The 24,866-nt window shown below is 39.0% G+C and overlaps 2 protein-coding genes across 5 annotated transcripts; one reads left to right on the top strand and one right to left on the bottom strand.

The window, feature by feature from the left end:
- Positions 1-4,572: 4,572 nt before the first annotated feature.
- On the bottom strand, positions 4,573-8,441 carry LOC131108818 (olfactomedin-like). Its single transcript, XM_058060155.1, has 5 exons — positions 7,844-8,441; positions 7,217-7,375; positions 6,854-7,066; positions 5,875-6,007; positions 4,573-5,659 (listed from the first exon to the last, which is right to left on the bottom strand). The coding sequence occupies exons 1-5, from the start codon at positions 7,874-7,876 to the stop codon at positions 4,812-4,814; spliced, it is 1,386 nt and encodes a 461-aa protein (XP_057916138.1). The 5' UTR covers positions 7,877-8,441; the 3' UTR covers positions 4,573-4,811.
- A 2,034-nt stretch (positions 8,442-10,475) lies between these two features.
- Positions 10,476-22,981, top strand: LOC131109048 (olfactomedin-4-like). Of its 4 annotated transcripts, none has more exons than XM_058060590.1 (7): positions 10,476-10,682; positions 10,766-10,888; positions 11,122-11,220; positions 12,403-12,556; positions 14,013-14,240; positions 20,769-20,937; positions 21,021-22,981. In XM_058060590.1, exons 1-7 carry the CDS (start codon positions 10,629-10,631, stop codon positions 21,454-21,456), a joined length of 1,263 nt encoding a protein of 420 aa, XP_057916573.1. In that variant the 5' UTR covers positions 10,476-10,628; the 3' UTR covers positions 21,457-22,981. The 4 variants fall into 4 exon arrangements, with proteins under 4 accessions (XP_057916573.1, XP_057916574.1, XP_057916571.1 ...); XM_058060591.1 differs by having other exon boundaries at positions 10,769-10,888; positions 21,021-22,980; XM_058060588.1 differs by having other exon boundaries at positions 10,477-10,682; positions 11,002-11,220; positions 21,021-22,979.
- The last annotated feature ends 1,885 nt before the right edge of the window (positions 22,982-24,866 follow it).

Here is a 24,866-nt window from a genome sequence, read left to right as displayed (position 1 = left end):
ACATTGTCTACTGCTACCCCAATTGTGCCAAGTCAGTAAAAGTCGTATAGCATGGCTGGTAAAGTGTTTGGATCCAGACCCAGAGACGGTGAGCTCAATTCCTGGTTTGAGCTCCAACTACCAATTTACTCCTACTTTCATTCTACGTTTTGACATATTTCCACAGCACTGGAGTCGAGCTTCAGCTTCCGAATGGCTCATGTGTTCATTTTCGTACATTTTCAAAACCTTTGAGTTTCACCTCAGCCTTTCACAATTACATTGCATCATCTAGTTAAACTTGTGTTTGCAGTTTTGTTGGTCAGGAACAAAGGTATAATCGTTTATATAGCCCCCCAAGTAACTTTTTTCCATGTCAGTATACGTGTCACAATCTGCGTTGTTGCCTGTGTGACAGTTTGTTTTGTTTCACTTTGTAAGCGTTAGTTCTTGGTTTTGTGCTCTTATTTTGTAATATTTCCTGTGTTGGTCTGTTCTGTTTTCTGCTGCTCTTACGTTCCCTCTTATGCGCACCTGGTAGTAATTGTTGATTTTATTTTTATTTATTCAGCCGGGTGCTTCTTCTGTTGTTGGTGCATGGAGCCTTTGACGTGCATGTGTATTTTATGCCAGTTATATTTGCCTAAATCCTTTTTGCTACTTGCATTAGCATAATAAAAACTTTTTAACTTTACCTGCACTTGGTCCTCATCTCTGCATCCTGGGGTTGCATCGCTACGCCGACATGCGCAAACGTGACAATACGCCTTGAGCCTTGATTGCATGGTGGCCTTTAATTAAGGGTCATTAACCCCCCCATTATAAAAGATGAATTGTTTTTAGTTAATGAGTTTTCAGTAATAGGAGCCATCATTAACATTTTCAATAAGTCAACGCACTTTTACCAAGTATTTAATAGTTCAAATTCAAGCTTCTAAGTGGAGAACCAGGCATGGAAAAGACATAACCCATTGGGCTTTTTAATCCAGCCTACGCAACGTTTGTTTATTATTTAATGAAACACTGAAGCTGTTGCTGGTGACAGTATTTGTGATTCTGTTTTGAAATGACCATATATCTAAATTGCTGGAATACAAAGTAAAGTGGGGGTTTGGTTACAAAGCAGACAGAGCTTGAGACAGAGGGATCAAAAAGCGAACTTTATATGACAAAGTTGTATAGAAACGTATCTTCTGTTAATTTGTTATTTATTTTTTTTTAATGTTGAGGAGGTTCGACACATACAGTCGCTGACTTGGGAGGTTATTATCTAAAGCCCAGTAAATACAGTATCCCTTGTTTATTGGGTTTGCCATAAATTCCAGGTTACTGACAGCACCTGAACATAAGTTGCACCCACTAAATGTAAAAAGACTTTTTTTTGTAAATAAATATAGGCCGCACCGTCTATAAACTGGATTAGAACCGCGCATTAAGGGCTTTGCGCACACTATAAACCTTGCAGTCTTACCTCCACTTAGTTTTCCCAGCATCACTTGTTAGCTCCGGTGATGAGACATGAATTTGCATTGTAAGCATCATGGGAAATATAGTTCTTTTAATATAAATAAACCTACTGAATTTCTACTGAAATCCATTTCACATAACTACACATCAACATAAATGCTGAGTAGTACCAGCTTGTTTGCCTGTAAATATCCATATATTACTTGGATGTTTGTGTGGAAAAAAGTAGTGTTTCATAGTCTGAAAATTACGGTAATTAGTTCTAGTGATGAACAAAATAGAATTTCTTCATTAGAAAACAAAACCTGCTTATGACTTTCTAAATATATATATATATTTTACATTAGATTTGGGCTGACTGTATGACTGTATGGGCTGACTTTACATTAGATTAGATTAGTCTGTTGACATTAAATACCACTCTAATGTCCTCGTATTAGTAGACATAATAACAGAAAATAAGACTATAAATAAATCTTATGCTCATGTGTTTTTCAATAAGTAGGTTCCAGTGCTAGGGGAGTTCAGTGAGGGGCAGGAAGTAACGTTGGGGTTGAGAGTTGAGTTTTATCTTGGCGTAAGTTACGACTACAACAGTAGCCAGTGTTAGGGATTATTGTGCCTGTTGTGAGGCCATTAATAGCTGCAATAAAAGCCTGTTGGTCCGGCGATCAAGTCTGGTGCTTGTGTCTCACCCACCATTACAATAACATTACTGACACTGGGTGACCTCTGTAGAATACTACATTACATTGTCAAATCTTTGAAAATGTTTTCTGAATGCCTTACATTTGAATTTGCATTGCATCATCACCATGGTTACTGCTCAGGCCACAGCAGAAACATATATGAGTTCACATTCGCATTAGATGTTCAATGTTTAATGGATCATAGTCTAATTTGTAATAGTAATGTCACATACTTATATGTATTGCAATGCCCCTGGTTGTGGTCAGGAAGACACTCACGTCGCCGATGCACTTCAATCGCTTTATTAATAGCGGTCAACAGTTCACTCACACCTGGGCTGCTGTGGGCCACAACCCACGCCAACACACGCACGCCATTCGCTCCTCGCTAGCGCTCTCTCCCGACTCTCACTCACCTAGCGTCACACCCAGTCTCACTCTCTCACTTGTGACGTGGCACCGTCACTTTCCAAGCCCCGCCCTCTTAAAGGCCCAAACACACAAAGTCACAGATATTACAGTATGGTAATTTCTTGGCGATGACCTCAGGATGCAAAGTCAAGACCCAGAACAGGTAAAAAGGATATATTTTTTCTTAGCCATAGAGCAGAAAAGGTTGTAAGATCACAACCTCCTATAGAGGTAACGAGGCTACAACGCAAACAAGAAGGTCGCGGGGGGAGCGGATATCAGCTGTAAGAAAAGGAAACTGCTCGTTTGCCTCCACAATGCCAGTTTAATGATGCCAAACCAACCCGCATATGTTCCAACCTAACTAACTAAACTTCCCACCCGCCAACAAAGACAACCATGAAACACCAACTTAATCCCAAACGTTTACCCCCCACCCCGAAAGTGTCCCAAAGTTAGTCTTCAAGACTAGAGGTGAAAGCCGCAGTTCCACTCACGGATGCGCATCACCTGTCAATCCACCTGGCGTTAATCCCTGGGTCCGGAACCTTGAGTAAATTCCAAAAGCTCAAGCACGAGCGAAGGGAAAAGGAAATCCCATCAGATGGTCGCTTGACAGATTGGTCCTCGTGGCTACAACGCCGGCTCTCAGGATCCCGTCGGCGTGTGACGTCACTGGCTTTTTTCCCACCAACCACCCCGGCGCGCCGGATGAGTCTTCTTAAATACACGCCCTCTGAAGGCGTGACCTCTCACCGCAGTAGCCCTTTGCTGATGGTGAGGATGAATGACGACAATGATGACGTATACATGGCATGTGTACAACTCCTGTAAATGTTCCCCTGTACCTAGACCATGACAGCAGTTTTCCTACAGCTGAGTCTTGAAATATAGTGACGCGCCTATGGACCCCACGACCTCTGCTGATGGACTTCTTGTTAGAATAAAATGTAGACACAATTATTATTTTGTTAGTTATCACCCTTATATCCATTTGCTTAGACAATAGAAAGTGTTTGAATGTGCTGAAGAAGGAATGTTCCCGTGACCCTGATCAGAGACCCCCAGTGACCCCCAGGTCCTGGAGGTGCCTGGATGCGCCAACAGCAACCCTGCAGATGCTCATGTTAATCCTACAAGAATGTGCCAAGATAAGAACTCATAAAACATTAGAAGTAATTGCTCTCACATATACATACACTCATAGACAAACAAAGACAGCTCGTGCAACTGCCTTCTCCACCCCCCCTTTAGAGTTGCACGACCATGTAGTAGGGACCCCCGAAAGGGAATAAAAAGAGAGGAGTGTGAACTGCATATTCAGAGTGGAGCGGCATGTCACTGGGTATGTGGTTTCACTCTCCTCCCTGCGAGTAACTTTGAATATTGTTGTCTGTCTCTTCTGTATTTCTGTATTTAAGTGTTTTTACAAGTGTCACAGGAGTTTGAATCTGACACTTCTGTGGCCATTAGAAGGTAAGCTAGCAGCAGGTGTATATCAAAAACAGAAGCAAAGCAGACAACAACGATATGGCAAGCAGGGATCAAACAAATACATTCCATGCACCCACAAACCAAACACACCACCGGATGAACTGAATAAAAACAAATTAGCAACAGGTGCGTGTAAATAGAAATGTAAAGCAAACCGAGAACTGAACAGAACAACACAGGAAGTATAACAAGTGAAAATACACGCCATCCTTATTCTGGCTGCCCTATTGAGTAAAAACCTCAAAGTTTTTTTTTGCTACATAACATTTAGTTTTTCTTGAGTAAATCTATCTACCAAGACACCTTGAAGCCAAAAATGTGTTTTTCTAACGTAGGGACCAAGAGAATAAGAATATGTTGAAAGGTCAGACTGCAAATTTACAACGATATTTTATTAGGCTTTTAGCTTTTGTTTTTGTGGAAGCCACAAGGATCATATGCTGCTCATAGGCTGTCATTCATCTCAAACTACTTTGTTTTTCCCATTAAAAAATGTGTGTGCCCATCCAATACAAATGCACAAAGTACACACTGATGCTCAAGCAATTTTAATAACAAAACTTTCTGTGAATAAAATAGTTGAAGTCAAAATATTTTTTTTCAAAAGTAGCTATTTTTCAGAGTTGAAGAAAACAATAAAAAATATAGGAAAAGATACATTTGGATAGTTTACAACCATCACTCTAATGACAACCAACAAATCCCAAACAACTGATTTATCATAACTCGGGATAATGTTTAGAACTGCTTCAGATTTTCATTAATTTCCGTTCAGAAGTGGGTTTGATAGGCGAGAAGATACCCATCGTTGTACAAGTAGAGCCGCCTGTTGATGGGGTTGAAGCTCAGACTGGCAACTCCATCAGTGATCTTCTCAAGCGGCAATGACAACGTGTTGTCCTCTTTGCCAGTTGCTGTGTCAAATGCATAGAACACCTCTTCACGGTGATCATCCAAAAAGCGAGTAGCATAAAGCACGCCACACACCATGAAAGCATTGGTTACCGCCCTCTTGAACAGCCTTGTTTCCCACGTCTGAGTGACACTGAGCGTTTCGGCTTCACTGTCCCAAGAGAGTCTGCTTGCCACTATATTACCATGGCTACCAGCCGTGGCATACAGGGCCCACAGGCCTGTCTCATCTACTTCCACATCCACATCAGTTCTGGCACGACAATCAATATAACAGTAAGGGAATTTGTTGAAGAATCCCTGAGTGATGCCGGGAAGTGTGACCCTTGTTACAGCCTTGCTGTTCAGATCATAGCGACAGATATCTGCAGAGCCATAGCAATGATAGTACAGAGCCTCTCCGTACAGGACAGCACTAGGACCTTCAATGGCATTAGGATGGGTGGTGGATGGAGCCAAGATGAAATCTTGGTGATGAGTGGAGGCCATGAAGTCTTCATATGATTGATATACTCGCAGGGTGTTTCCAAAAAAATGGCCGTTGAGCAAAGGCAGAATCCAGAAGGCGGTTTTCAGGGCTTCGCTGTCCCTTTGAGCCTGCTGGCCCCATGATCCAGAAATGATGTTCTTCCCGTATGGGCTGACTTTAGTTGTGACTGGTTGGCTGATGTTGGTGATTAGGCCCTTGAGGCAATACCTGTGCTGACCTGGAAACAAGGAGGTGAGTGTGATGAATCCAAAGTACATGTTTGCATTAGATAAAGATATCTGCTTGCTAATAGATGATAATAGATAATAGATTAATGTAACTTTGTTAATGTAAAATATTCCCATTTCTTTTTAAGAGGTATTCCGTAAGATTTGTAATAATCTGAACAAACACAATACATAACACACACAGACACACCAAAGAACAACATACCTTTGAAATCTTTGGGGATTGACAAGCAAGAGACAGCACTGTTCTTCAGTTTGCGCAGTTTCTCTTTCACAGTCTTCATGTTAATTGTGTTGGCCATATCCATCTGGTTGACATCTCTTCGCAGTTTACTGACCTATGAAAAGAGTGCAACAATAACGTACAGTGGAACCCGCTTCAGTAGATAATGTTAAATAAACTCCAAAAAATAACATCTGAAGAACTTTTGCGAGATCCTGAGAAACATTTTAAAGGGAACCTATTATGCTCTTTTTCGACCTTTTGTATTGAGTTTTGAAATCCAATAGAGCAGCTAAACACGATAACACACACATAAAGCTTTCTAGATCTTTCAGAATGTGCACCTATTCCAGCTGTATTTCCTTGGATTTCCAAAATGGTCTGTAAATACAGCAATCCCTTGTTCACGCCCAAATAAGGAAGTCCCGCTCACTGTGACATCACAGGGAGACAGTGTTTGAAAAAACTCTCTGAAACCGAGCGTTCAGAGCCATCCCAAACGTCTTTCAGGGCTCACTTACAAATGATCAAACCTCATTATCAGAAACTCTGGCATCGTTGAACATGATAATACAACATTTGCAGTTCTTTGGATGTTGTTGTGGAGTCTTTTGTGACCTTTTGGACGAGTCGTTGCTGTGCTCTTGGGCCAGCCACTCCGGGAAGGTTCACTAATGTGAACCATTCGCCATTTGCAGATAATGGTGCTCCCTGTAGCTTGCTGGAGTCCCAAAGCTTAAAAAATGCCTTTATTACCTTTTCCAGACTGACAAATCTCAGTTAAATTATGTCTAAATGAGGAGGCAATCACTTTTTCCACACAGGGCCATGAAGGTTTGTATTTTTTTCTCCCTTTATGAATAAAAACTGCTCTTAAAAAATGCATTTTTGTTCAATTGTGTTGTCACTGACTACTATTTAAATTTGTTTGATGATCTGAAACATATATCATATGGTGTACCTCTTTGGAAAGTTTCTCAGTTTTGTCGTCGTTCAACTGAGTGGACATGGTATTAATGGCATCCTCCAGCTTGCTGAGTTCCTCTGCCAGCGGATGCAGATGCAGAGTCGAATACAGGCCCTTATAATGTAGGTACTGGTAAGATTCCAGCCGAGCTGTTATGTTGTTTATCACTGCCTGAATCTCAGGGAGACGCCGGTGGGATATGTGCACCTAAAAGAAACAAAAACTACCCATGATTGATGGCCTGTTACACATCGACGCATAGAAAAATATCTGTTTTTAAAACATTCTATGGGTGTGGACATGGCCTAAAGGTAAAACTGTCATCTGTATTATATGATAGTGATGGTTTAACATTACCTGTTTTTGTAGTAGTTTCAGGGAATCCTCACAAGACTCAACCTTCTGCAGTGTGGCCTCATACTTCACAGCAGGGAAGAGCCACATGCTGGTGTTGACTTCGCATGTACACGAGCCATTGTTCATATGGCCTGAAACATGCTGGACCTGGCCGTCAACCTGTCATGAAACAAAAAAGTCAACAAAGTGTCTGCACTATAAAAAGAACTAGTTTGAACTAGTTTGACTTTAGAACTAGTTTCCCCTTGTGGGACTAATAAAGGCATATCTTGTCTCATCTTGAAAAGTTGTTCATATAACCACGTGGATTTTTGCCCCACGTACTTCTTCTGTAAAACATCAATTCGTAAGTGACAGGAGCTTTATGTTAATTGTGTTTTTATAATACAGTGATGAATGAGCGGACTCTTCCTGTCCCTCACTCAATGTGTACAGTATGGGAAATTGTACTTTGAAATTGTCGTCTGTACCAAACAGAATGTTCCATACCAAAAAATACAATTTTGAATACAGTACAGTATGTTTACACACCTAACATTCACACAATGTTTGACTTGCGAATGCAATATACATAAAAAAGTGCAGATGCTATAGCCATACGTATAGTCAGTAGGAAATGTTACTCACTGTGGATGCAAGTAGCAGCAGCATAAGCAACATGTTGAAAGCTGAAGGAATGAAGATTGAACCAACAAAGAGTAAAGCTGTACCAATAATGCTGTTATACACCCTCCTACATGTCTTACATATTTTTTGCCAAACTAATTTTTTCCAGAACCTGTTGAGTCAGCATGAGAAAAATTAAAAACATGGATGTGAAACCTGGAAAGGGAAGAGAATGCAATTTCATAATAGATTGGCAAGCCATAACTTCCTACATTTCTTGATATAACAACGTAAGTTCCTTGTTTCGTTCTTGAGTGTGTTATTTGTTGCTCTGTTCCTTGTTTTTCGGAACAACACAAGAAGCTGAGGGTAAATGTTTGTTAAGTTTCAGATTGTACCTCAGGGGGAAAATGCGGCCTGTAAGGTTGCAAAATCTTGGGAATTTCAACTACCTTTATGCATGTCCTCAGTTGAAAGACTGCAAGCATCAGAGGAGTGCATATGTTTAGATTTTTGGGGACTTTTGCTGCCTTTTGTCAACAATCCTCTTGGGTCATTTGCAGGAGAGTGCCTTATTTTAATTGCCCAATGAAAAACAAAGAAAACCAGGACATTTGCATCACTTTCTTAAAAATAACAAACAAACAACAAAACAGCACAAAACGAGCAGCAAAACAATGACACCACTTTGGTTAAATTTGGAGCATGTTGGGGGGCTGGTTATGTAATAGGACAAAACTTAAATGTTAATAACTCAACATTTTACCTGCACACAACAGCACAAAGGAAATAACACCACTTTGGTTCAATGTTGGGGGGCTGGTTACTGACCTTTGGTTGACCGATGTTATAAACTGTAATAATTCAAAAACGAAAGCAGTACAAACATTAATTTTACCTGCATTAAACAGCACAAACAAATGAGACTATTTGACCAGATTTTTGAGTGAGGTGGGAAGCCATCTTTGTTGAGTCTTAGAAAGTACTTGCCTGTAAACGTTCATTAAGCTTGTTTTGTGCTGTTATTTTGCACTACCTCAAATTGAAACTGAATTGCCTTTTCAGAAAACAGAAGAGAAGAAAAGTTCAAAAATGTGTGCAATTTGGGTCATTTAAGGATGAGGTGAGTCCCGCAGCCAAACCAGATAGATACACGCTACAGAAATGGCTTTTTAAAATAGTGTTCTTTACAATAAAATTGTTGCTGTAATGTGAGGGCTTTTAATAAGATACTGTATGTCAGCAGGGAGCATAAACTATACAGCAGTCAAATTATCACTGATACCGATGATAAGTGAGCAATACAATTTGAAAATTGAATTGCAACTATTGGATTGGTCTAATGTTCTGTAAAATTAGGAAATTTATGCTAGCTCTAACAGCTTTATAGAAAATGTAAATGAAACACTAGCTAATTTTACAAAAACAGGCAAAATCAAACAACATAGAATAAAAACCTTCCCTGGATAAATAGCGATATACAAACACTATTGAAGGACAGTGCTTTAAAACAGCTTTAATAAATTCTGATGCAGTCACATCTAGTAGCTAGAAAGCCACACAAATAGGAAATTTTCAGTCAACTTATCTTATACCTGACTGGAGTTCCACAAGGCTCAACACTAGGCCCCATCTTATTCAGTGTTTATGTCAATCGCTTCCCAGATGTGTGTTTGAATATAAAAATACAATTATGCGCAGATGATAGAGTGTTGTATACTCATTCAAAAACTAAACAGGACACTGCTGCAATACTTCCTGGTGCCAGTGTCCCATTGGCTCCAAAAGTCTTGTTTACATCTTAAAACAAAGAAAACTATGTTTTTTTTCTATGACATAAAGCTGATGACCAACAAGCATTTGTTTTAGTTAATGGTGAAAGAATATGCATGCACTGATTTTCACTCATATAACCTTTTGCTATACAACTTGGTCACATGCAACACATTAAAACCCATCAAGTCTCTCTTTCAGAAAACGTTTAAGATAGAAAACCTTTTCAGTTGCATTATTGTAATATATTTAATAAGATAAGCATAATATGTTGGACTTAGACAAATATCAGATGTTCTTGGACGTCTGTCTTGTCTCCAAGGTTCTGAACGGTCTTGCCCCTCCACCATTAAAGGCTTTTATACAGAAGAAAACTATCGAGCCAGCACTAGATCAATAAAAAGGGGTGACTGTAGCATACAGCGACGTAAGACAACATTTTGTAAAATGGTTGTTTCTATCAGAGTCACACAGTCATGGAATGCACTACCAGCTTATGTTAGAATTTGTTATTACCTAGCCTTCAAGAAAACTAAAGCACTAACGCGGTGGTTGAAGGCAAACCAGTCTTATGCTCATGGGTAATGTCCATTCCAAGCTGATAACTACCTACTATATTGTCTAATAATCTGTTTTATGGTTACTGTAACTGATCTTGTAAGTTTTATATGACAGATGAAATGTATGTGTTGATTAATACATACTGTCCTAATTAAATAAAGAACAACATTACATTACATAAATGCCTTTCATCTCCAATCACAAAAGCCATGGCTACCACTATTGCAGCCTGCAGATCTTTTTGTGCAGTGTCGTACTTTAAATGAGGCAATGTCCTGAAATATGTGCTGTGAGATTCTTCCTGTTTTTTGTTCATGTGGATTCACAGTTCCCTTTTTATGTCAAAAGCAAAGCAATTCCGGTTTTCCAAAATCGAAAGCAAAAGGTGGAAGTGACCATGTTCACATTGATGCAAAAAACAAAAATGTGCATCCAGAGTCCCCTTGCATTCTTCATTCAACTGTAAGCCGTCATGAAGTTCTACACTGTCCTTCTGCTGTGTTCCCTGTTCAACTTCACACAACAGGTGAGACACATTATTAAGCATACTAGTTTGCGTTATTACTGATATATTTCATGTTTTTGAAACTTGTATCAATGTTTTGTCAGCAGAGTCAACAAAATCGCTGTTCATGCGCACTGACTAACAAAGAGAAGGCATTCCCTCATGACACCCTAAGCTCAGTGAATGACGATGTGTCACAATGCAATCACGACGTCACCCCACAGAAGGTGAGTTATTTGCTTCATATTGTAAGATCTATAATGCCATAATATATACTATAATACAATGGAATATGCTTAAATTGGTCCGACATGCCTATGTGACCTACTCTTGGTCTCAGGCTCAGGAAATTGAACGCCTGCTGCTTGGTTTGGAACATCGTTTGCCTCAACTGCTAGAAGACGTGTTGATCTTGGAGAAGGAGGATGATGGCGATCTTTATGGAGTTGTCAGTCTGCAGGTGATCGAGAACGAGCTGAAGGAGATCAAGGAGTATGTTGACAGGCTGAAGAGAACCACCCAAGGATACCAGCACCTTTCCACTGACTCTGCCAAACAGGTGCGTTTTTTCTTGTGGTTTAATGGGGGCTTGCAACCATGATTATAGTCCATTGTATGAACTTTTTAGACCACTCTTTGATAAACAAAGAATCCAATTAACTGTAAATTTAAGTTCATTATTTACTTGGAATGCAAGAGCTAACCGTATCTTATCAACCTTGTTGCTTCCTACTGCAATAAACATGCATTTTAGTTTAAATTGGGTCTAGTGTATGATCTAACACAACAATCAAAAATCCATATCTACTTATGTATAATCTACCCTCCAACTGTCTTTTTTTTTTTTTTACATATTCAACAGTTACGGCCTCCAGCGCCCTCAGTGTATAATTACGGATATCCCCCTCCAATCTCTGGCAGACATCAGCGGCTGTCGACATTGCAAAATTAAAACCCAAACTTTTGCTTGTACATTTATTTTTGCCTGAGACATCTGGAGAATGGCCTTTACAACCTTTGTCAGTTTGTTGACAATTGGTTTTCCTCCATTTGTGCATTTGTTTAGATTCTTTTGTTTTCACACTAGTGGTCGGCTCCGTGCAGCTCTTCAGCATCCTTGTTGCAGCTCCCACGCCAAGCTCTGTGATTTTTTTAACACCGAAGTGGGGGGAATGCATGTTTTCCAAAAGAATTTGAAATATCCACTCACCGCAAGTCTGTGAATGCAGCCACACCGTGTTCTGCCTGATGATCCGTGAGCAAGGGATAAGGGCAAGTGTGTTCATCAGTGAGACAGAAAAGAACATCTTGAGTGTGCTACCTAACTATAACTATAACTATAACTATAACTATAACTATAACTATAACTATAACTATAACTATAACTATAACTATAACTATAACTATAACTATGTCCCTAAGAAAGAAACCTATCGCTGTGATGCTGGCTTATCCACCTTGATTGATATGTGCAGGCAAGAAATTATAGGCTATATGTCAACCAGAGTTGCTGGAGATAAACTGATGGAACTAGAATCAAAATAGCAAGCAAGTTTTTAAGGCAAGGCTCGTTAGTTTATACACACTACTACTGATACATGCTGTTTTGAATGCATTTCAAGTATTCATTTCAATATAAAACAATACAAAAACTAGCCCTAAAACAGTTTTAATATCTCAGGCACCAAATTCTCATGCTCCCAAGTGTAATCAGTGATATATTTTTTCTCTGCTGTATCAGTTGACGAACCTGAGAGCGGAGCTGCAGGACTTGGAGCTGTATGACACCTTTCAGGTGGAGAAGAAACGACAAGACAACCAGCGCCTGAAGAGAGCCCTGCACGAGTGCAAGGGAGAACATGAACTCAACACGCAGCCCACACCGCCTCCACACGGTACACTCACCACGCTAACACTTCAAACCATAATGTCAATAATATTTCTGTCACTGCAGAGCATATCCGAGGGGTGCAGGAATTTTGTTTTTCCAGCAAGAAAACCAAGTGAAAACAAAAAGCAACAAACAGCTGAGAATAAAATCTATAAAGTACTTAATTATAAATCATGAGAGTCCAAAAGAGCTTAAGGTCGAGAAAACAACACAAAGTAGGAATGGAGCAACAAGGGAGTCAAAGAAGAAGACGACAACAACAGAGAAACAGTAATACAAATAACAACCAAAACGTACCAGTAACAAAGGACCTTAGCATATATTGGGGATGTATCACACACTATGACGATATAAAACGATATAACATATTTATTCAGTGGAGTATTGTATAAAAAGCTACAAACCTTAAGCGGTATAATGAAATACACTTGTCTCAAATTGTAAAGCACATTTATTTATTGGTAAGAAGCTAGCTAACTATTCTAATTGAATGTCAGCCTCGGCACACATTGCTACTAAATCTTCAACAAACTGTAACGCTTGTCTTGTGATTAAAGAAGATTTTGTTACCCATGCAATTACAACTACATATGGAAGATAATTGACAGGAGCCAATCATGAGCTATAAAAAAACGCATTTGTCAACCCATTGGAAACTACAGGAGGTCATTACTCAATACTATATAACAGTCTTACTCACCGCTTCATCTTGCAAACAACATTAAACTCATCAGACAGTAACTTAACACTAATGTGTCATAAGTTTTAAATTTATGATGCATTTGGTTTGCAAACCCTTTCATTGGATCATTGAAAGAATAGAAAATGGTGGATGATGTGGCAATTCTGCCACGCAAAGCCTAATGGGAAAACTTTCACTTCAATGTGAAATCATCGTTTAAAATCATGTTTGTACATTTTTCAGGTAAATATTTGAGTGTTAAGTTGCTGTGTGATGGATTTAGTGTGTTAGCGTTCATTAAAGGATGACACCGTGCGTCAGACTGTTATACCGTTATTTTTTAATGATCTCCTGCAATTTCCAATGAGTTGACAAGATTGTTGTGATTGCTCATGATGTGATAGGTCATGATTGGCTCCTGTTAGAAGCAGTTCTGAAGTAAAGGAAACGTCACAAGATTACAATTTTGCCATAACTTAGCTGCACCACTGTATAAGCCACATGGTTCAAAATTTAAGAAAAAGTTTAGGCGTATACACCGGAATTTACCATAATTGCTGATTTCCACCACAAGTAACACAATTAACCACAATTAACACCATACATATTGGGTGCCAACCTATAATCATCACACTGGGGAACAACCAATCATTTATAAAAAGGAAAGAAAAACTGATTAAAATAAAAAGTGGTCCATATTTGCATTAGGACAGAAATAAGAATGCAGAGTTACAAAGTGTTGTATCGAAAACGTTGAAATGTTGTTTTTTTTCTATAGGTTTGTGTCCCCATGGCAGGTTTGTGAACATTACCGGGCCTGAGGTCTACTCAGCTGGAGAGTATCCTGGCTCCTACAAGTATGGAGCCTGGGGTCGTGACCCAAAACCAGAGGCGGGGAAAGAGAGCTGGTACTGGCGGGTGATGATGACCAGCAACAACAGATATGCCAACTATGTCCGTTTTTACTCCAGCCTGAGCACTCTGGTTGTTGGAGTGGGCATTCCAGGTATTGTGACAATTATTGATGTTCCGATCAGGGTTTTCTGCTGCCGATACCGATCCCGATAATCCATGAGTGAAACCGGCTTATACCGATACCGTTACTGATCACATACATGCAGTATACATTTTTAAATGTGGTACTGGCTACATTAGGGATCACCAATGTTTTTTACATTCTTCCACCAAGAATGCCGTATGTGCCTAAACAGGATCCATGAACTCCAATATTGGCCGCTCTTTTGGTCTCAAAAGCTTGACTGTTGTGACCATCATTAAAGATAAAGATTATAGTAATCCCTTGTTTATCTCAGTTAATTAGGTCCAGATGTGACAGTGATAAGTGAATTTTCGCAAAGTTGGATTTATAAATTCTCCGGCTGTCAAATAATTACAAATTTTAATCTGATTAATCACGGTTGTCTCACTATGTCTGAAATATGACAATTTTTACAGTATTTTTATTGAAAGAAAGAAAAATTAAAGGGCAGGATGATGTACTATATTTGGATGTATTAACAACTCAACTCACAACTCAAATTTCAAATGAAATGAAGAGATAGCCCACATGTCTGAAAATGTATTTACCAAACATTGGTAATTCATTTAGTTTTCGCCTGAAGTCAGCTGGGATAGGCTCCAGCATACCCCGCAACCTTAATGAGGATACACGGCACAGACGATGGATGGATGGATCCTTTATTTGATGATTATTTGAATCAGATTTGAACTGTTGTATTATGATCAATGAGGAGTTGCGTTCAAAAATCACCAGATCATTTAAGATGAATTCACATGTTTTGAATTTTGTGGGATTTCCCAGCATCATAAATGCAGTAAAATGCACTGAGCATTAAGGGTTACACAGTGAGTGACAACAATATCCACTTATTACACAATTTGCCTTTAACCTATATGCCTATATGTTATGGTAAATAATTCATGATATTTATCTACCCTACTGTAATGCTTATAAAGCTAGCAGTTAGCAACATAAACAAATGCACAGCAACATAACATGTCAGCTATAAGCAGTACACCAAACACACTGAAATAGCATGCTAACAATAGCACTAATTAGTGGCAATGGCTAGCTTAGCGCAGCAGCTAGCCACTGAATCACAACACACTCCAATATGACGGTGCAAAGTGTCTAGGATTGAAGGAATGAGAAATAACCAGAAAATAACAGGTCACGTTTATAAGCGCACACTGAAACCTGCGTGGTTGCTCTGGGGCATTCAGGTGCCTGTCTAGTGTCGTAAATGGGAGCTGCATTTAATCATGTTCACTTAAAGCAGCAAAAGAGAATGGACAATAGTAAACCAGTCTTTTGTACAAATGTTTATAGTATTTTTAAATATATTGTCCTTTCCAGTTTACATGTAATTGTGATTAAAACAAGAATAACAACGAAAAAAATTAGATGCAGCTCGCAGGTTGTGATGTTCAAGGTGTCCGTGAAAGCATCTCGCGATCTGTCTAGTGCAGTGATTTTCAACCACTGTGCCGCGGCACACTAGTGTACCTTGAGAAACCGTCAAGTGTGCCGTGAGGAATTACCCAATATCACTTTTTATAATTAGCATTTATTAATCATCATTTGCAAATATTATGTTAATAGCCAATAGTCAATAGTATACATGGACCCATATATTCCAATTGCATTTGGTTTATTTGCTGAAACGGAAAGAATTGAACGGGGATGGAATATTCCTTTAACCAATCCGATTGAGGTATTTTGTGCCAGCTCAAACGGAAAGTTGTCAGGGTGTTTTTCTTCTTCTGTTGTTTATTGGCGGTTGGCAAGCAGCTTTCGTGTGCATTAGCGCCATCTGTGGAACAGAATCTAAACCCTTCTATTTATTCACAAGTGCAGTTTTATTAAAAAATATCTATATTTAAAACATGTCCTGAGTTTAATTATAGAATATTAGCAAGATTGAATTTGATCTTTTCCTGTTTAAATTGATCCCGGGTGCTTTCTTTCAGCGCATGCTCAGATATGACGTAACACGCAGATCCAGACATTCTTCAGTTTTAAAAATGGAGGCCAGCAATCGGCACTCTACTAAGCCAAGTTCGTTTTTGATTCAAACTAAATTTCAAGACTGGACAGACGAAAAACTGGCAAAACTGGCAAAACTGGCGCATTTTGGTTAGTGGTGTGCCACAAGATTTTTCCAATCTAAAAAACGTGCCGTGGCTCAAAAAAGGTTGAAAAACACTGGTCTAGTGCAGTGGTCAGCAACCCACGGCTCTAGAGCCGCATAGTGCTGCCCTCGTGGCTCCCTGGAGCGTTTGAAAAATGTTTTGAAAATGGAAAAAGATGGGTTAGGGAAATATATTTTTTGTTTTAATATGGTTTCTTGTAGGAAGACAAACATGACACAAACATTCTTTGCATTTTCCAATGCTGAAAAAATGTGTCAAGTAAATATTAAATTTAATCATTTCTGTCAACGAAGATTTGCGTCATAGCCTACGACACACGTTTCTATCAGCAGGGCGGGAAGCCAGGCAGGTGGCTGTTGTTGGATCCCAAAGGGAAAAAGAGGAAAATAACTGAGGAGAACAGAGGATTCAACGTTTCTTGGTTCTGAATCATTTGCATTCATTGCATTCATCTTACATGCCCGATGTTGAGAAGCTGACCAGTCATGTCAGAAAACAGAAGTCACATTAAACGGGTAAGAGCACAATCCTGTCATTGGCACATATTTAGTAAGTGGCTGTTTTTATCAAGTGATTTCTGATTTTTTGTCAGTATATATTTGGAATGACACTTAGGGATATTATTCTGTTTTGTTGCTCGGGTTCAAGTCTTACAGGCATTTGACAGCTATGTAGGGTGAACTTGCCTGACCTTTGAACCAGGAAGTTCGTCCAGTGTGAAATGCGTCGGGGCTGGAATGTTAAAATAAAGTTGGTTGGAAGCAACAAGTTTTCATTTTACATTTTCCTTCTCTATTGAAGTCAGGTCGCCTTTACTATGGTTCGGAGCTGAATAACACTAACAAGTTAACACGAGGATAGCTACGTTGGTTGCGTGTCAAAAGAGAAAAGCTGCTGCGTTATACCCTTGCACTGACTTGCTTGGCATTTGCACTGAAATCAAACTGAAACTGTATTATTACTATATTATTTGATTTTATATACTTTACCGTCTCAAAAGGCTGCTGTTTTATTTTTATAAATGCAGGCTGTGTTTTATTGCACTGTGTAGGTGCCCAGATAAGGGTTATGCACGTTCAATTTTGTTTTTTCGAATCCTCAAAATAAGAATGACATGAAAAATGAATGAATGAAACATAATTGATTAATATTGTAATGAAGTTAAACATGAGGCGGCATCATACAACAGACATTCCCTACAGGATGTGCTGCAGAGAACATAAACATTTAATCATGAAGGCTCTTTATGTATTTGTAAACTTATAGTAGTTGACTAACTGATAGTAGGCTAATATAGCTAATATTTAGAGGTTATCACATGGTTTGTCTGGTATCAGGCCAGGTATCATGCCTCCAAGTGTCAGTATCAGCCCGAGACCGAAGGTCTCACATACTATTTAATCATGAGCTTATTATCACGTACTTTCGTTTTTCCATCATGTAACGTGCCAGAGAGTTGAATTTTGATTTGAGAGAATCAGGCTCGTATTCATCCCCATTTTCTTTTCTGATTGATAAAATAATGTAGCGACCCTGAGGTGTTCATCTTGACATGTTGTGCTCTTGAGTGTCTGACTGTTCCGGGTGACTGTGAATGCACCAAGGGTGGGGGCGTGTCGTGTTGAGGAAGTACTGTTGCGTTGCTGGCGGTGGTTGCAACGGCGTGGTTACGGCCAACAGTAGCCAGTATTGTTGTGTAATAAAAGCTTGTTAGCGATCACAGTCGTGTCCTTTCCATAGCGTCGGCAATGATGTTACAATAAACATAGACATGTATTTGTCTAACTCAGGCGGGGGAATACTTTCTACCAGTCTTCGTTCGTTCTTGCAGTTGCAGTCGCCCTTGGTTTTCCGACTTGTATTTGCATTTTTAGTTTTTTCGATCATTTCAAGAGTGTCCTCCTCATTAATGGTGATAAAACGTTCCATTTCTAATATTCTGTTTGCTATTTTCCCTATTTGTCTTTCGCCGGGAGTGTCAACCGCTGACATGTTGACAGAGCACAGACGGCAGCAAGACGAACGCTCGTGCGCTGTTCTCTGATTGGTTGTTTCACGGGCACGATACCAGAGCAGCGCGCTCTGAGTGGACAGCTACGGGGGCTGATACTGACATTAAACTCTATAGTTTATCAGTATCACTGCCCTGGGCTTTGACACAGTATCATTTCGGCCTTTTCCCGTATCATTCATGGGCGGTTTCTAGGGTACAGGGCCAATTAATACTGCAGTATGTGATAAAGATACAAATTGCATGTGTTACCGTCAATATAGGCTTATGGCTTTTTTGCGGCTCAAAACATATTTCTTTTTTTGGTCTACTATGGCTCTTTCAACATTTTGGTTTGCCGACCCCTGGTCTAGTGACAGTGATGAAGTGTTGCGGTGACGAATGGACTAGAGATGTGTTTGTTTTAGAGTTGAGATACATAAATGGTGTTTGAATTACACTGCTGTTGATGCGTTCAGCTCAGATTAAAGTTCACAGACAGAGTCTGTGTGACTCTGTGGGGAGCTACACTGTGCCGCTCTCTGTCGTCATAACAGAGAGCATTCATTTACATCATCAAATTCATTTGATGGAGTTATACCATAGATAACTTGTTTACAACATTCTAAATACCATATTTTCCGGACTATAATTCACACTTTTTTTCATAGGTTAGCTGTTCCTGCGATTTATACTCCAGAGCGACTTATGAAAAATGAAAAAATATAATTTCACAGACTGCCACTCTAGACGTCCCACCAATATCTCCTACTCCTTAACAATTCAATATTTAAACAGTAGATGTTAGCTTACAAAAACAACTGAGAACGACAGAACACAAATGCCCCCCAAAAGAAAATCATATACTGCCGACTACAAGCTGCAAGTAGTGAAATTTGCATCTGAAAACAGTAATCGAGAAGCAGACAGAAAGTTTGGAGTAAGTGAGAAACTTGTCAGGGACTGGAGTGAAGCTACTATTACTGCCATGAAGAAAACTAAACACTTACTCTACTTAAAACTGTTTGTTATGTTACATAAACACTGGACACCTTTTCTGTTCATGTTTATTTTTCGTGTAACTGAATAAGCATTGTGTTAGCATATCTTACACCTGTTCAGCCTGATCTCTATTCTTATATTAATGTTAGAACTTGCCTTCCAAGATGATGTAATGTCTGTTTTGGTCAAATAGTTTGTAAAATAAATTACCCACAAAATATGCAACTTATACTCCAGTGCAACTTATGTATGTTTTTTTCTACCTAATTATGCATTTTGGGCTTTGTGCGACTTATACTGCGGAGCGACTTATAGTCCAGAAAATATGGTGCACGTTTTAAACATTATTTCTTTCTTTTCTCAATTTATTTCAGACATGCATACTATGTTACATTATTCTTTCTCACATATACACTTACAATACAATACACTTACAATATCTATTTTTATATATATGTATATATATATATATACACATATACATACACACATATATACATACATATACATACACACATATCTACATATATATATATATATATATATATATATATATATATATATATATATATATATATATATATATATATATATATATATACATACATACATACACACATACATGCACACACACAACACCTCATTACTACACATGTTTGAAAAGGAGCAGGAAGAAGCAAAGCTTCTTATTAGAGCCCTCTAGGCATGAAATAACATCCCTATGGTCACCTTTACATGTTGCTGTAAATGTGTTCCAGTGTTATGGGAGTTGAGTGGCAGACTGGAAAAGAACCAGTCTTTTGTGTTACGGCCGCAGGAGTAGCCCGTATTTTTATTAGGGATTATTGTACCTGTTGTAAGATCATTCAAACCTCTAATAAAAGCCTGCTGTTCTGGTGATGAAGTCTGGTGCTTGTGTGTCTCACCGAGCATCATGGTAATCTTACTGACACCTTATATTTGTATTTTGTTATTATATATTAGTATTTTCTAGTTTTTTGTATTTAGCCATTTTATGCCAAAAATGCTTAATTTAGGCAAAATATATAAAATTTGCTTTTTTGACTAATAGACCATATTCAACCACGAAACACAGATGATTTAGCAATGAATATATTTTTAAAAGCCGTGAGTTTGAAGATAGTTTTAAAAATTTTAAATGCGACGTGTTGAGGAATTTACTGTACTGAATGCAAATGAATGCTAGGGGTCATTCATCTCTTTATTACTGTATTTTATGTGCCTTTCATGTGTTCTATATACAGTGTGAGTGACTTAGGTATAATTTAGGTTTAGTATCGTAAACGTACAGTAAAACTCTTCTTACATTTCACTTGTTCGTAACAAGCCACTCTTGTTGTCTTCCAGATAATATCTTGATCCATGTCGCCAATCCAACCACCAACACCATTCAAGGACCAAACGTTGTTCTGTATGAAAAGGTCTTGTACTACAACTGTTATAACAAAGATGATGTTTGTCGGTTCAACCTTACATCCAAAACCGTCTCCACGCTGGAGTTACCCAAAGGCACCAGGTGGAATGCTTCACTTAGTCTTGGTATATACAATATTCATCATGTATGCAAGCAAAACATATAACATTTGTTTTCCTCTACAGATTTAACTCCAAGGGGAATTTCTGCCACTTGGAAGAATGCTACCCATACACTGACTTTGACTTTGCAACAGATGAGTCAGGTGTTTGGGTGATCTACACCACAACCCAGAACTTTGGCAACCTGGTGTTGTCCAAGGTGGATGAAGGAGATCCGCCTACGCTCAGCAAAACTTGGCATACCTCGGTCTTCAAGCAGGCGGTGACCAACACTTTCATGGCATGTGGCATTCTGTATGGGACACGTTATGTAGACAAGGACATGGAAGAGATCTTCTACTCATTTGACACCTCCACGGGAGAGGAGAAGTTCAACATTGGCATTTTCATCAACAAGATGGCCCCTAACATTTATTTCTTGAATTACAGCCCGATAGACCAGATGTTATATGTCTACACTGAAGGTAACATGGTCTCCTATAAGGTTTTATTTGAATAAATGCAACTGGTGACTGAGCCATAAAATCGAGAAAAAAGTTTAAGTGATAATGCAGATTTTTTGACATGAAGTTGTATGACATCCCCATCAGCAGTGAAGTGTATCATCAATGAATTGCCCTTGTACTTCATCCCGGGAGCCAATTAGATTTTGTTAATGAGGAACGAACAAAAGCAGCACCGCACAGTGATAGGACGGGAAAGAGCGTACGTAAGGCCGAGTGATTGTGAGATCTGACTTTTTTCAAGGAGGCATTGTTACATATGTGTGTAAATGTATTAGTCTTTTGAACACTTACTGTTTTGAGAAGCCAGACTCTTTACCTAAGTGACCAGAACTCTGCTCATGGACGAAATGATGGGTAAGTCACCGTTGATGCACTATGCTGCTGATGGGGTTGTTTTGGAATCTTGAAAGAAGTGTGTGTGTGTGAATCCTTGAGGAATGTTTTACAGTGGAGCCAACCAGTATTGTTTGTAAATGTATTTACGACAGTCCATCATTTTATTCAGCAATAATAAAATAATTTGCATTTACTTGACGGCAATAATTGAGCCCAAAGAAAAAAAAAGTGTTGATTGAGAAAGCCTTGTTGGCCGAGGTCAGATGTTTCTTGTTTCACAATCAGTAAGGATTGTGTTGTTGATGTGTTGCCTCCAAACACATGCAGTCCACTTGATGCCAAAGAGTTAAATTTTGGTCTCACGTGACCACACCCCATTCTCCCAATTATTTTGTGTCATTCAAGTGTTGATGGTCAAATGTCAAACGAGACTGTACATATCAATCCATTACAGCAAAGTGTTTTTGCTACTATTATTTCTGCTGATTGTGATCCCAACTCCCTTGGCGTCATTAACCAGCTACCCCCATATTATTCTTGGCTGCTCCCTCACCTTTCTCACAATCATCCTCACCCATCGCTACACTAGGCCGCTACACCACCACTAGTTGCCTTCTGTCTGACACACAGCTGCAGATATCAGCGGGAGAAGAATGCACCATAACTAGAGACCCTCTCACTGCTGCAGTTCTCCTTGTGTTGCATAAGAGCATTTGGCCCACAATGAGGACTCACAGGTAGTAAATGGTGGGAAAGCATACTGGGAGGCATGTCATGCCCAATTCCATTGACAATTTAAGGCGAAATCACAAAATCATCCAAGGATATCAAACTATTGCAAGTTTGAAAGGATTAGTATTGGTATCTGCTTTGGCAATACTGGTCTTGTATCTACTTGGTATCAGGTGGTGCAACCTTAATGTATACCATACAAAAAGGTTTGATCTTAACATGTTAAAACGACGAACATTGCTTGAAACACTTCTCTTTTGGGCTGGCTCCAACTAGCCAGTAAGCTTTACGAGCCTAGCCCCTGAATCACAGCTCAGACAATAACACTTCCATCGCTATGTAACAACAACAGGAAACATTTCTGATTTCAAGATGCTGTAACCCAATGTGAAAGGCACATGTTTGAACTTACCATTAGTATACAATGTATTTGTGTACTAATTACATTAAAGTCAAATACAGTATCATAAAAATGAAAATGTTTTGGTCTGTTTTACCAATGAATTTCTCTCAGCTTCTTCCTGTTGCAACACATTGACAGCCTGCAGACCAACGCGCAGACACGAAAGGAGGAGGAGGAGGAGTGACACGATGAAGCTGTGAAGAATGTGAGTGGGCTCTCAAGGCCAAAAACTAAATAAAACCTGCAAAGAGCTGAAATGGAAAAACTGAAGCCATATCCGTTTTCACCCCAACACGTCCACAATCCAAACACAGCACAAAACTTTGAATAAAACAGTTGTAACAATGTAAAACCATGTACGCAACTTCTATCAGAGAAGACAAATCATTTCTGACTCATATGTGAAAACAAGCCGTGTCATTATCACACCTTTTCTGTCTGTTGTTGTGTCTCAAGAATATTTTGTAACGTGTGACAGTGTTGATGATATGATAACTTCACACTCGCTAATGTGTTTATAATGTGATGAGCTCAGTTGCTGTCATTAATTATCTGTCAATGAGTTCTATTTTCTTTATTGACAGATTTATCTTTTCAATGCGTGGATGGTAGATGATGGATGATATAGTGGAGCAATTAGAAAAATAATCTTTCATTTTGTAATGAAGCACAAAATGAACACAGACCCACCATCCACCAGTACAATCCTGGAGTTTGTTTTTCAGAGAGGTGAACCAAACAGATATGCACATGAGAGGTGAAACAAAAAGAGGGAAATGCAGTGTAATAGTCCATCTGTGCAGCATGGAAGAAAGTTAGCTGGTGTGTCCAAGGACCACCAAACAAAGTGGGACAAATCATTGCTTGCAACAAACAAATTAGGGCTGCAACAAATTCGGATAATTGGAATAATATGAATAATTCCAATAAAAAATAGTCTATTTTTTCTGTTTTGAGGAATCACATCACTGCCGTGCGTACGTCAAGAAAGATGTGGGTGTTTGAAGATGCGGGGAGAACAGGGTAGAAAAAGTGGCAAGGCAGCGAAAGAGAAGGAAACTAAATGTGGCTACTTGGAGTACCAACTGCAATATTTTCCGTCAAGCTCAATGGAGGACCGGAGGCCAGAGTGCTCGTTGTCTCGTAATGACTGTCGTTATTACACAGAGGAGCAATACAATAATTGTTTTATAGCCTGGCAAGAAGTTGTCAATCATTCATATAAACTGTTATATGCATGTACGCAAATTATGACAACATCAAACAATATTTGAATCTATTCAAAGAACCCTTCAAAGTAATGGCAATCTCGGAAACTTGGCTGAACGCAAATAAAAGCATGGACTTTGAGCTGGAAGGTTACAAGATGACCTGCATCAACAGGAGACTTCAAAGACTTCAGTTATCTTCTAAATCCACACAAGAACAAGGTAATCCATGATTTCATAGACACAATGTATAGCATGAGTTTGTTTCCCCAAATCACCAGACCAAGTATAATAACAGACCACTGTGCCACCTTAATTGACAATATTTGATTGAATTGTTTTTTGAATTGAATAATTGACACCAATGACTTTGATAGCAATACCACTAGTGGCCTGCTAATTAATGACATCAGTGATCATCTTCCAGTGCTTACAATTTACAACCATCATTATAACAAACGACTGATGGAGACTGCAAAGGCTGTCCAAAGACAATGTTCAGAGGACAGAGTCAACGCTTTCAAGAAGGATCTAGAAGAACATGGGAATGTGAGTACAGTGCCAAGGATGTGGATGTGGATGAAGCATATGAACATTTTCTACATATATGAAGCTGTACGTTAAGGGGCAAAAGAAAAACAATCCGCCAAAGGACTTACCAATGCTTGCAAGAAGAACACACAGGAAATTCATCACTGGAAAGAAGGAATTCCAAAACTAGGGA

The sequence above is a fragment of the Doryrhamphus excisus genome, chromosome 21 (assembly GCF_030265055.1).
Source record: "Doryrhamphus excisus isolate RoL2022-K1 chromosome 21, RoL_Dexc_1.0, whole genome shotgun sequence".
In the NCBI taxonomy this organism is placed as follows: Eukaryota; Metazoa; Chordata; class Actinopteri; order Syngnathiformes; family Syngnathidae; genus Doryrhamphus; species Doryrhamphus excisus.
Note: the sequence above shows the minus strand (reverse complement) of the source record. Positions and strands in the feature narration are given on the sequence as shown.

Excerpts from the sequence above, each read along its gene's own strand:
- LOC131109048 (XM_058060588.1), top strand. The coding sequence starts at position 10,629 with ATGAAGTTCTACACTGTCCTTCTGCTGTGTTCCCTGTTCAACTTCACA. Across the intron at positions 11,221-12,402 it reads CCACTGACTCTGCCAAACAG|TTGACGAACCTGAGAGCGGA; the intron begins GTGCGTTTTTTC and ends CTGCTGTATCAG. Across the intron at positions 14,241-20,768 it reads TGTTGGAGTGGGCATTCCAG|ATAATATCTTGATCCATGTC; the intron begins GTATTGTGACAA and ends GTTGTCTTCCAG.
- LOC131108818 (XM_058060155.1), bottom strand. The coding sequence starts at position 7,876 with ATGTTGCTTATGCTGCTGCTACTTGCATCCACA. Across the intron at positions 7,067-7,216 it reads TGAAACTACTACAAAAACAG|GTGCACATATCCCACCGGCG; the intron begins GTAATGTTAAAC and ends TGTTTCTTTTAG. Across the intron at positions 6,008-6,853 it reads CTGAGAAACTTTCCAAAGAG|GTCAGTAAACTGCGAAGAGA; the intron begins GTACACCATATG and ends CTCTTTTCATAG.